General features: G+C 38.8%; 1 protein-coding gene across 1 annotated transcript in view; it reads left to right on the top strand.

Moving 5' to 3' along the window:
* Window positions 1-12,862, top strand: part of LOC125455146 (polyribonucleotide nucleotidyltransferase 1, mitochondrial) — a 64,608-nt gene that overhangs the window by 43,131 nt on the left and 8,615 nt on the right. Inside the window, exons 18-26 of the mRNA XM_048536818.2 lie at window positions 754-807; window positions 1,000-1,109; window positions 1,221-1,292; window positions 4,296-4,359; window positions 4,441-4,524; window positions 6,411-6,494; window positions 11,119-11,225; window positions 11,317-11,372; window positions 12,669-12,747. Of these exons, the coding sequence (XP_048392775.2) occupies window positions 754-807; window positions 1,000-1,109; window positions 1,221-1,292; window positions 4,296-4,359; window positions 4,441-4,524; window positions 6,411-6,494; window positions 11,119-11,225; window positions 11,317-11,372; window positions 12,669-12,747 (710 nt within the window). The remainder of the gene's footprint in view (window positions 1-753; window positions 808-999; window positions 1,110-1,220; window positions 1,293-4,295; window positions 4,360-4,440; window positions 4,525-6,410; window positions 6,495-11,118; window positions 11,226-11,316; window positions 11,373-12,668; window positions 12,748-12,862) is intronic.

The raw sequence follows: 12,862 nt of genomic DNA on the forward strand, positions 1-12,862 counted from the left end.
ACTACAACACACTTAAACTACTGACCTTAGCAGGCCAAGCAGCACCTTAGGAGCACAATTGTGCTCCTAAGATGCTGCTTGACCAGCTGTGTTCATCCAGCACTTTGTTATCTCTGATTCTCCAGCATCTGCAGTTCCCATTGTCTGTAAACTATTGACCTTAATTTCCACGAAATTATGTAAGTAAAACCCTTTTTTGTCTAGAAGGTGTCCATAAGAAGGTGCTTCTTATTTTCTGTTTCTGACATAGTCATTGAATATAAATAAGGGCATCAGTTAGCCAGACAGTTAGTTTGCGATGCAGAATTATAAAACAGTGTAGATTCAAATCCTGCACCAATGAGGTTACCATGAAGGACTCTCCTTCTCGACCTCATTCCTTGCCTGAGGTGTGGTGACGCTGCAGTAAACCACCACCAGTCATCTCTCTCAAATGAGAGACCAGCTGTATGGGCCAATTGGACTATGGCAAATTAACTTATTAAGTATAGATATGTATTCCCGGAACTTTTAAAGAAATTGCTTACATGAGTGCTGCCAGTTCTGAAGTGAGATCATTCACATGAAATGTTGATGCATTCTGTCTCCCACTGACACTGCCACGGAGTGTTTCAAGCATTTTCTGTTTTTATTTCAGATTTTCAACAAACTTTACCCTTCTTTTGGGGTTTGTGGTGTTTGTATCTGAAATTGGGAGCCCAATGCTCCAGTCTTGTAGCAATTTACCTTTTTATGTTCATTTTTAACTTACAGGTTCATCTTCTATGGCATCTGTATGTGCAGGAAGTATGGCTTTGATGGATGCAGGTGAGTTCTAACCGTGTATCCTTTCACCAGTATCATTTCAAATTTTTACGATAATAAATATATAAGAAAACATTATATAACTTTTCAGTAAATGCTTTTAGATTATATTAAAGACTAGAGACTTAAAGAATTTGTTTTCCACTGTAGGAGAGTTTACAATTTATTTGTGGTGTTGTCTTACTTTTCCATCAGGTGTTCCAATTTCCGCTCCTGTGGCGGGTGTAGCTGTTGGCCTCATCACAAAGAACAATCCAGAAAAGCCTGCTGAAATCGAAGATTACCGTCTCCTGACTGATATTTTGGTGGGGTTTTGTTTTTTGTCCAAGGACCATTGTAACATTGGCTTTGTATTCCGCATTGAATTGTACCTAAACCCATTCAAAAATGAAAGTTAGTTCTGTTTACTCCTGCAGGGTATTGAAGATTATAATGGAGATATGGACTTTAAGATGGCAGGAACAAGCAAAGGAATAACAGCTTTACAGGTGAATGTCTCAATTGTTGTATTATTAATGACTTTAAATTGATTACTTCATGCACAGAAATGTTTTTACCTATTTGCTCTGTCGAAACCCTGAATTTAAAATATGTCTAACTTTTTTAAGCTTCTTTGCTTCAAAGCAAATTATTTAAATTTCTCACATCTCCCCTTTTATATAACTATAGTTTCTTATTGCTGGCATAGTGTTCGTTATTCTACACTGTATGTTGTCTATAAGGAAAACGCAAAACTGAACAGTGCTTTAACGTTGACCAAAAAATTACTTGTATTCCAATAAAACGGGGCAGGACAGTGGTTAGCACTGCTGCCTCACAGTGCCAGGGACCTGGGTTTGATTCCACTTTCAGGCAACTGTCTGTGTAGAGTTTGCACATTTTCCCCATGCCTGCATGGGTTTCCTCTGGGTGCTTCCAGTTTTCTCCCACGGCCCAAAAATGTGCAGGCTAGGTGGATTGACCATGCAAAATTGTCCTTAGTGTTCAGGAATGTGTCGATTATGGTGGGTTACGGAGAATAGATCTGGGTGCAATGCTCTGAGGTTCGGTGTAGACTTGTTGGGTCGAAGGGCCGGTTTCCACATTGTAGGGATTCTATGATCTATGAAAACAAAAAATTCTGGAGAAACTCAGCAAGTCTGAAGAGGCAGCTAAGTTAACATTTTGAGTCCAATGAGTCTTCTTGGGAACTGCTGGAGGGTCTTTGAAGTCTAGTAGTTGGACTGGAAACATTAACAGTACAGACATACTGAGTTTCTCCAACATTTTACATTTTTATATCCGATATCCAGCATTCATGGAATTTTGCTTTTACCTATATTCCAAGTTCTTTTTGGACTTTTGTTCTTGGGTTTTATGTTCCTATCATAAATTCAAACTTTTTTTTTAAACAGCTTAACTATTTTGTGCATAATCGATGTACTTGCTTTCCGGTTTGGCAGATTTTATGGTGGAAGGCTTACTATCTGGGGAGCATGATGAGCAATCTCTTTAAGGATGTTTGCCAGAATTTAGAGGAGAAGTAGTTGGGAGTAGGGGGTCCCTTTATCAAAGTCATTTGGTACTTAATCAAATGGACCCAGGATCAGAGAGGGGGTTCTGCTAAGAGTCACTACTTCTTTTCTTTCCTCCACCATGGAACCTCTCCAAACATCTCACACTCCTGGAATCAGCAATAATACTTGGCCTCAAATGGGCATTGTACTTACAACAGCTGCTGCCTGGTGATGCTACCATTCAATGGCTCGTTAGCCTATGACTTGGGCAGAATGTATGCAGTGGCACTTAATTCAGTGCAATTCACTTAATTCTTCCCTAAAAGATGTGACATGAGGGCATCATTAGCTCTCCAGTAAATACTGCCCCAATTCTTCAACACCTTCCAGCATATCTTCACTGTACATGCTTTCACCAATTGTCTTTCATCTCAGAGTACAGTCCATCATATTTTTGCAAAAATAAGTTAAGAAGCTTGGGGGGGGGAAAAAAAATTGGGTTTGTATAGCACATTTTGTAATTTTCACAAGGTGCCCCAAAACTTCCATAGCCAATGTAATACTTGTCATTGTTGTAGGGGAACCCAGAAGCTAAAATGCTTAAAACATAGGACCTGAGGGGCAGCTATTTTCATGCAGAGGGTGGTTTGCACGTGGAAAGAGCTGCCAGAGGAAGTGGTAGATGGAGGTATAGTTACAACATTTGGGCAGGGACATAAATAGGAAAGGTTTAGAGGGAATTGCCAATATAGTTAACTCAGCCACATTAGGGGCATTTAAACAGTCCTTGGATAAGCATATGGATAATGATGGGATAGTGTAGGGGGAGGGGCTTAGATTAGTTCACAGGTCGGCGCAACGTCGAGGGCCGAAGGGCCTGTTCTGCGCTGTATTGTTCTATGTTCTATGATCTATAGCCCCACAAACAAGAAAGAGCTATACTACCAGGGATTCTTGGATAGTGATTATGATTCAGTGTTAAATATTAATCAGGTTACTCTTCGGAGTGGCATCCAAGATTTTATATGCATTTGAGATCTCAGTATAATATCCTATCCAGCAGCACAACACTTCCTCAGATCTGAAATGAAATGTCATCCTAGAATCTATGCACCAGCTTCTGATTCAAGATGAGACCTGCAGTGCTGAGGCAAAGCTGTTATTAATCTATGTCCTCATGAAATCTTTCACTGTCTTATTTGTATATATTGACCCTATGGTTTCAATGTTTTAAAGTCTTCCTTTTCTAAGCAACATGTGCCCTAATCCTTTGTTTCCTATCCACCAACCAAATTTCCATCAATTGTGTCATTTCTCATATACAATGCCACTGAATTTTGTAACATGCCTGTTGTGACACCTTATCAATGATACTGAGGGTTGGATAGAATGAATTTAAGAATGTTGTGATACCAATATTTATTTTAGCCCTTCTAGAAATAGCCCAGTGGAAAATTGTGTTGCTGTCCTTACTTGTTTAAAGAAGGAAAATTTTGATAACTTTCTGATGTCTGTTCTTTTCTATATTTAATTTTATTGTTTGCATTTTGTCTGTTTTACTGAATTATGTTATATGCAAAATATGCTCCAAAAATTGCACATTGACTTTGCATGTGCTGGATTGAATTGCCGAGTTTCATACTTTGCAGAACTCCGTTTCAGAATTTAAATTAAGTGAATATAAATTTAAGCATGGTCTTGTACATTTTCACTACTTCTCTCATACATTGTGAAAGATCTGTAATTTATTGACAGATTCTTTTGTAGTTTTTCCTTGTTTCTGCAGTGTCTGTAAGCTAGGAATGATTTGTTCTGAATTATATATTTCAACTTAATCAAATTCTGGTTACAGTAATATTGTTTCTTCTTTGAGTAGTGCCAATAAAATATTCAACATGTAAAATAAAACGTGCTGATTAAAATTGTATGTTTCCATGGATTTGATTCATACAGTCTTTAGTGCTCCACTGACGTATGTCATTTATTTTTTCTTAGGCAGACATTAAAATAGAAGGACTGCCATTGAAAATTATAATGGAAGCTGTCCAGCAAGCTTCAGGTAAATCTGAATGCATCTTGCATTGCAGCTCTGGTTTTAATTGTCATTTGCGCAGTTATAATAATATATTTTTTAAACTAGTTGCCAAGAAGGAGATCTTGACCTTAATGAATAAAGCAATTCCTAAACCCAGAGAAAAAAGGAAAGAAAATGGACCTGTTCTAGGTAAGTTTATAACTCTCACTTACTGTACATAATTATCTTTGCTTTACTATTTGCAAGTATGATTGGAAACTGTACTAGAACTTTTTTTCAGTATGATTTAAAAAGATTACTTCTTTACCTCAAATTATATTTAGCTATGATTGTGTGTTTTTTTTTATCCTTTTGTGTTGGTCACAATATGATTCTACAAAGAATACTTGACTATTTCTCCACTTTTCACCATAGTCTAAAACATTTAGTCATATCTAAGGTACATGTCTTTCTTATCACATCTGTCATATTTCACTGAGAATTTTCAGACCCAGGTCAATAGAAAGCATAGACCAGATTTCTGTACATAATAATTACTATTTAAAGTGCTAATAATTATAAGCTATCGGCATTTTACAGTGAAACTGTAATCCACCTTATAAACTAACCCCTATCCGGCTCACTGACACATACGTCAGACAATCGTATGGAAAGAGGAACATTGAGGTGCAGTTCACAGGTTGCTGAAGGAAACCTTGTGATTCATGTGCTAGTTGGAGTGTTGCCTTTCAGTCATATTTCTTCAGATGCTTCCACTGGTTTGCAAGAGACACAATGCGGTTGGTTCACTTACAAAAGATCTCTAACTTACCAGTTAAAAGTCATAGTTTACAACAACTGTGGAAGGAAAGAGGAACTCTGTTATCTGTGGGTTCAAAATGGGTTTTGACTGCAGCAAACTGTGTTCCTGTCCTGGTGGAGATCGAAGCACTCTTTTTCTATATTTTATTCCCAGTTCCAAACTGTTTAGGCAAAAGGCTTTTGCTGTCAGTAAACGCTTACTAGTAAATAGATCAATCAATTTCTTGTTGCCAAGCAACTGCATATGTACACAGGACCCCTCTGTTCTAATCCATCTGCAACCGCTTCAGTTACTACTTGTTCAAACATCTGTTTGCATGATGAGTGCCAGGTTACGTGATTTTCAAAAGTGTAGCAATCATTTAAAGCATTGGATTTAAAGCAGTTCTTCCCCATTTCAGTCCACAGTTGTAAAAAGTATAAAAATAAAAAGACATGGTAAGATGTTAGTTACACGTCCATTAATTTAGTTCCTGGAATAGAACATAGAACAATACAGCGCAGAACAGGCCCTTCGGCCCTCTGTTGCGCCGATCTGTGAACTAATCTAAGCCCATCCCCCTACACTATCCCATCATCATCCAAGTGCTCCATTATGTTCAATGTTGTATTATGTATAAATGACAAGTTTATTTCTAATTCTTTTGATATATTTAATTATCGCAAGAATTACTATTGCTTTCGAGACTGGAGGGCGGCATCGGTGTGGACTACGTCTTCAGTCACCTGCATCACATCCAGGTTGCTGAATACAAACAGGAACAGGATTCATGAACACCATTCAGTAACGATCATGACTGAGCTTGGGCTTCAGCTTTACTTTCCCACCTACACTGAAGTTCCTTATTCCCAGAAAGACCAAGAATTGATCCATCCCAGTTTAAATTCACTGCCCTCACCAAATCTAATTGTAAAGAGTGTTGTGAAATGTCAGCTTTCTGAATTCCTTTGTGAGCACATCCAAGCCTCCCTGAATATCCATGCTTATAGGTTTCACATCTTTTAACAAAAGGCCAAGTGGAGAAGGATGGTCAGAATGCAGCTAAGTCTCTAAATCTCTGCTTTACTATGAGACTTGAAGGCAGTTAATTATCTAAAAATAGATAATTTGCTTCCTTTCTAAATTATTTTGTTGATTTTTGCCGAAGGATTTAGTTTGATGTCTGATCTTATTTTCAATCCAAGAAACATCTGTCTGTCTTTTTGTCTTTTTTTTGCTTGGGTGACTTCTCGGATTTCAATTCAGGAAATGCATTCATGTATATTTTTTTCAGAAACTGTAGTGGTGCCAGTGTCTAAAAGAGCTAGGTTTGTTGGTCCAGGTGGTTACAACCTAAGGAAACTTCAGGCTGAAACTGGTAAGAATCAATGATGTTATTTGTTTATGCAGTGTTCCAAAGCATTTACGTAGTGATGGTATGAATCCAGTAGCACCAAACCTAGAGGAAGAATTTAGAAAGGTGGCAGAAAACTTGAGGATTAGGGAAGCTTTAGAGCATTTTTTTTTTCTGACAGTTTGAAGTTCTGGCCAATCTTGCAACCCTTCTCAGGTGTGAGGGTGATGCCTGAAATCTGAACAATTGGAGACATTACCACTCCAAAAGCTGGGCAAGGAATAAACCCAGAAACTAAATGACATAAGGCTGAATGGCATGGATGGGGAAATGTTTAAAAACAATAATCTTGGACAAACTTAATTGGTGTTTGAAAATTGGTGCTCATAATTGAAAGCTTTGCTAATGGACTTGGTAGCGTTCTTTTGGAATATAGAAAATGGTAATGTTTATTGACCTTAAATTATTTTAATATGCTTGATTAACAATGTTAGAACCTACAGAATTAGCAACAGTGAGAGTGTAAATGCAAGTTTCCTATGGGACTGAAATACAGAGTAGTGGTGAATAGCAATTTTAGCAGACTGTCTAGTGTTTCCCAAGGATTAGTATTAGGACCACTGGTATTTGTAATATTTAGTCATGTCCTAGACTGCAGTATACAGATGCTATAAAGTTGTATATACAAGGTGGTTGGACAATTTGAAAGGCTGTCGAGATTCTTGGCTGTTTTGATCAAAGAATAAAGTACAAAATCAAGAAAGCTATGTTAAATCTTTATGAAACACTTCACCTCAACTAGACCCTTGTGTTCAAGTATGACCACATTTTAGGAGGAATGCCAAAGCTTTGGAGAAAGCTAGAGAACAGCCTTAGTAGAAAGGTATAATGGATAGGTGTTTAACACTTGTATATGTATGTTGAGTTAAGCAACAAATGCATTTTGATACTTTCAAGAATTTTATTATAAATCTTTCTTTAGCACGTACACCAGTTTCCAGCTTTTTCTTTCTGGAAACTTTTTTGCCATCCAAAAATCCTAGTGGAGCAGCCCCTCCAAACCCTGGTTGATGGGGCCATGAGTATGAAAGACAGCAATCTCAACCAAGCCTGATCGAGAAGCAGGGTTTCACATACATCCTGGTCGATCTTTCAGCATTGCCAATTTTTCTTCACTGAGGCTTCCCTGCCCCCCACCCCCCACCCCATCTGACTTGACAGCACCCACCTTTCTCAATGAGATGGCTGAGCCTCAAGCTGCTATCTCCGTGGTCCTGCAACATCAGAAACCCACGTGCCATTCTTAATGGCCATTATAAGCAGTGGTAGCCAATTTGGAAAAGCCTTTCAGAAGATTGCATAGCTGGTCTTACTGTCATAACATGCAGTCTTAAGACACCTGATATGTCCCAGCATAAAGCCCTCGGGGAAAATACAACTGTGTCCTACAGCAGAAGGGTCGGTATCCAGATGACCTAGTTTTAAGGTAATTGTCAAAACTGGCAGGATAAAACATCCTTTTTACACAGCTAGCTGTTATGATCTGGAATGCTGTATCTGAGAGGGTAGTGGAAGCAGATTCAGTAACATCCAGAAAGAACTTGGATAAAGACTTCAAAAGAATATTTGCAGAGCTGGGAGATGGTGGGGTTGTGGAATCAGGAGAGGAGTTAACTGAATGACTGTCAAAAAACTAGCGACAGAGCATTGGCTAAATGACATTCTTTGCTGTATCATTTTACAATGAGCTGTGCAATAGAGGTAGAAATAATGAACTTTGTCATTTGCAAGGATGTGGTTTGATTTGCAGATCTTAACTCAACAGATTTTCTTTTTCTTTTGAACTCTTGTTCAATCTTAGGTCTTGCACAGTAAATGGCATGCCTGTTAGGAGCACTGATATACTGAGAGATCTTGGGATGCAAATTCATAGCTCCCTGAAAGTGGCAACCAAGTGGATAAGATTGTAAAGAAGGCTTACAGCATGCTCGCCTTCATCAATCGGGACATTGAGTATAAGCGTTGGCAAGCAATGTTGCAGCTGTATAAAACATTAGTTATGCCATATTTGGCACATTTATGCTCATTTCTGGTCACCACACTATATAGGAAGGATGTGGAGACTTTGGAGAGAGTGTAAAAGAAGTATACCACAATGTTGCCTGGATTGGAGTGTATTAGCTATAAGGAGAGGTTTAACAAACTTGGATTGTTTTCACTAGAGCAGTGGAGGCTGACCGATGATCTGAAAGAAGTATATTAAATTATGAGAAGCATGGATAGGATGGATCGACAGAATCTCTTTCCCAGGGTCAAAATGTCAAATATTAGGGGTCATAGCTTTAACATGAGAGGGGAAACCTTGTGAAGCAAGGTTCTTTACAGCAGAGGATGGGGGTGCCTGGAATGTGCTGCCAGAAGATGTGGTAGAAGCAGATATGATAGGAACGATTAAGAAGCATTTAGACAGACTCAAACAGGCAGGGAATAGAAGGATGCAGATGGGATTAGTTTAGAATGGCATCATAGTTGGCACAAATGTGGTGGGCCAAAGGGCCTGTTTCTGTGCTGTACTGTTGTATATTCTGTAGTAGCCAAGGAGGGAAACAGGTTTGCAGTAGGTGCCATGAGCAATTCAGCTGAAGGAAATATTTGTCTATAATGCAAGGCAGGCCAGCAGAGAGTTGGAGGATCTTGAAGGTGAAAACGTTAGAGCCAAGTGTCACTAATATACATAGAAAGCTGAAGCCACTCTCTGACACTTGCCAAGATACATAAGATAGAGAAAAAGGATAGACTAAGGATTGATCGTTGGGAAGTTCTGGGCATAATGACCCTGATACTAACTTAGAGACAGTTTAATACTTAAACTGTATTGAGGGGGAAATCCAGAAGCGTATGAAGGGAGAAGAAGGCATAGTGTCAGATCGTGGATAAATAATTTGGAGGCCTAGGGTTATGCTGTGGGAGTATAGATTCAAATTCTCCTATGGCAGCTGGCAGAATTTATTAATAAACATGGAAGTGACCATATGGTGACTATGAAACTATTATCAATTCTCACAAAAACACATTGTGTTCTACTGATGTTCTTAATGGTGGGAAATCTGCCATCCTTGCCTCGCCTGGTCGCCTTTATTCTTCGACACTTTAATCATCTAGCTGATGAATTTAGAACACATCCACTGGCAAGTTGTTTAGCATGTCAGCACATCCGCCAGCCTCTTTTTTTTTTTCTTTTTGACATCTTACACTTCACACCTGTTTATTTTGCCTACCCACACCTCCTTTTTATCTTTACTTCCTCACATCCCCAACTAAATATCTATCTGACTCGCCCTTCCCCTGATGATATTTCATAGCTTATTTTCCAGTAGTCCTTTTTACAAAATGCTCTGCGCCCATTCAGTGACCATGTGCCACTCAGTTCTTTTCCTCCTGCATTGCAGGAGAAAGAGTTAGAACATTAGAGAAAGGGACTGAATCCAAGGTAGACTTCCACAGATTTCCCAGTGAAAAATTTTAGAGGAAAAAGAACTGGAGATTAATAATGTTTCTCCATCATGGCAGTTAGGTGGAAACTGCCCAAATACCTGGTGAAACAGTTCAGTATTAGTGACAAATACGTAATACAATAGTTGACTTTGACTTTTTGCAACAACTAGTGCATACAATCATTATAAAGACAGTCCCTAAGACCTTCAGGTTTTCTGCAGCCAAAATCTCTGGTCTTTGCAGGCAATGAACCTTCCAAGCAGCTGACCAACTCCTTGAGATTGCAGCACCTTAAGGACTTAAGTTACAAATACTGAAAGCTTGGTTGGAGAAGTTAGACAGATTGTTCTTTTACCCGATGGCTATGAAGAGGGAGGCAATAATCTTGATAGAGATGGCAGTGGAAAGTTATTCGGAGGGCATTCACCTTGCCAAACTCTGCTCAACTGGACACACATGCTGTACCCCTCAGGGCAATGATGGAAATGAGGAGCAGTAAAAAAAAGACATGTTTTCCAAGCATACTCACCGTTATTTACATGGAATAGAACTGACAGCCTCAAGCATGTGCAGGTTGCTGGTATAGGTGTTTTTTTTAGGAGGAAAAATAAAGTTTGTGATGTGCACACCAGTTACTAGGCCAGTGTTTATTGTGAACCGTTAGAAGTTAACATTACTGTGCATCTGGAGTCCTAGATAGGCCATTCATACTAGCTAAAGGGTGTTAAAGAACCAGATGGATTCTTATGACAAGTGACAATAGTTATTTGCATTAGGCATTTTTCTATAACAGACATCTGCTAAATTGAGATTTCACCATTGCTGTGCTCGGATTTAATCCTTGTTCGAAGGGCAATAGCCTGGGATTCTAGATAACTATTCCACTGACATTACTGCTGCCTGCTAAAAAAGAATAGTTTTGGAAAAAAGGCTACTTGTGACTGACCAAGAGTGGTTTCTTATCAAAAAAGGGGTATCATGACCCCATCGTCACCTGTTCGTAATGCAAATTTGAAGAAGTCAGCCAGAAATGTATCATAGTCTGTATGGCCCAGCTATTCCACTTTGCCCAGCAGAACTACAAGAGCTTTCTATTGTGTTTAATGTATCTTTTAATCAAACAACACCTTTTTCGTTCTTGTTTCCTTCAAAGGGGTAACAATATCTCAGGTCGATGAAGAAACATTCTCAGTATTTGCTCCAACTCCAAGTGCTATGCATGAAGCTACTGAGTTCATAAGTGAGCTCTGCAAGGATGATGTAAGTCTAAACATAATTTTGTAATTTAGCTTGTTTGTTTGTTGTTCTATATCAAAACAAATTGCGGCTTTTTTTTACCATGTTTCCACAGCAAGAACAACAACTTGAGTTTGGTGCTGTTTACACTGCCACTATAACTGAAATACGGTAAATACATCAAAACAAGTCATACTTTGTACTAAGTAGACCCTCTAATATATGCGTGCGTGCTTGTTTGTTTGTTTGTTTGTGTTGGGGTGTGGCAATGATATTGCAAAAAATGACATCTTAACTGAGAAATAGGGATTTCTACTTTATAACCCCCACAGCATAAGTGCTGACTATGGATCTGTGACTAGTGAAACCACCAGTCATCCATAACATGCATGTAATTGGTAAATACACATCTGTGTTCCATGCTAACGTTTTATTCTGTCCAGCCCTGTTAGAATTTCATAGGTTTCTAAAGGGATCATACATTGTTATTATTAGTATGTTTGGGTTCTAAAGTACAGGTAAATCTTAGTTCTGTGAAAGTGGCTTTTCAAGTTTAAAGTAATTTTGAACAGTAAGTTCAAAACAGCATTTCCAAGAAAACATGTGACCCGAGCTCAATGAGTGGATAGGTTTACCCAGTAAATGCCTCAGTGCCAAATGATAGCTATGGAAAATAAGATTAAGATTGGCATATGGCAGAAAACCCAGAATCTAGATTAGATTCCCTATAGTGTGGAAACAGGCCCGTTGGCCCAACAAGTCGACACCACCCCTTGAAACATCCCACCCAGACCCATTTCCCCTATAACCCACACACCCCTGAGCACTACGGACAATTTAGCATGGCCAATCCACCTAGCCTGCACGTCTTTGGACCGTGGGAGGAAACCGGAGCACCCAGAGGAAACCCATGCAGACACAAGGAGAATGTGCAAACTCCGCACAGACAGTCACCCGAGGCTGGAATCGAACCCGGGTCCCTGGTACTGTGAGGCTGCAGTGCTAACCACTGAGCCACCGTGCCGCTAGATCGTGGAAGAGTTCATGGACTGAAATTGTTGAACTCAATGTTGAATCCACTAGGTTGTAAAAAGCCTAATTGAAAGATGAGGTTTTGGTCCTTGAACTAATTTTGAGCTTCACTGGAACCCTGCAGCCAAGGACAGAAATGTGTACATGAGTTGGTGATTTAAAATTAAAAGGCATCAGTAGCTTGGAGTTATGTTTATAGACTGAATAGAGGTGTCACATAACAGTCATCCAATCTGCATTTGGTCTCTTTAATATAGAGGAAGCTACAATGTGAAGAGCAAATACAGTGAGCTAAATTGAGAGAAGTATAAATAAATTGCTTCATTTGGTACTAATTTGAACCAGCCGAACAAAGTTCACCCAGGTATTTTTGTGTAATTTGTATTTTATGTAACAAAGCTAATCATATTTATCTCGTAACTTGTATTTATCTAGGGATATTGGAGTTATGGTGAAGCTTTATCCCAATATGACTGCGGTTTTACTGCATAATTCACAACTTGATCACAGAAGGGTAAGACAAGTCGCAACAAAATGCAGTGCAAAAACTAAAATGTAATAGTGCAGCCTACATGTTACCTTTATAATAATTCATATTAACAATTAAAAAGTCTTTAATTTCATAAAAT

The sequence above is a fragment of the Stegostoma tigrinum genome, chromosome 9, assembly GCF_030684315.1.
Source record: "Stegostoma tigrinum isolate sSteTig4 chromosome 9, sSteTig4.hap1, whole genome shotgun sequence".
NCBI lineage: Eukaryota > Metazoa > Chordata > Chondrichthyes > Orectolobiformes > Stegostomatidae > Stegostoma > Stegostoma tigrinum.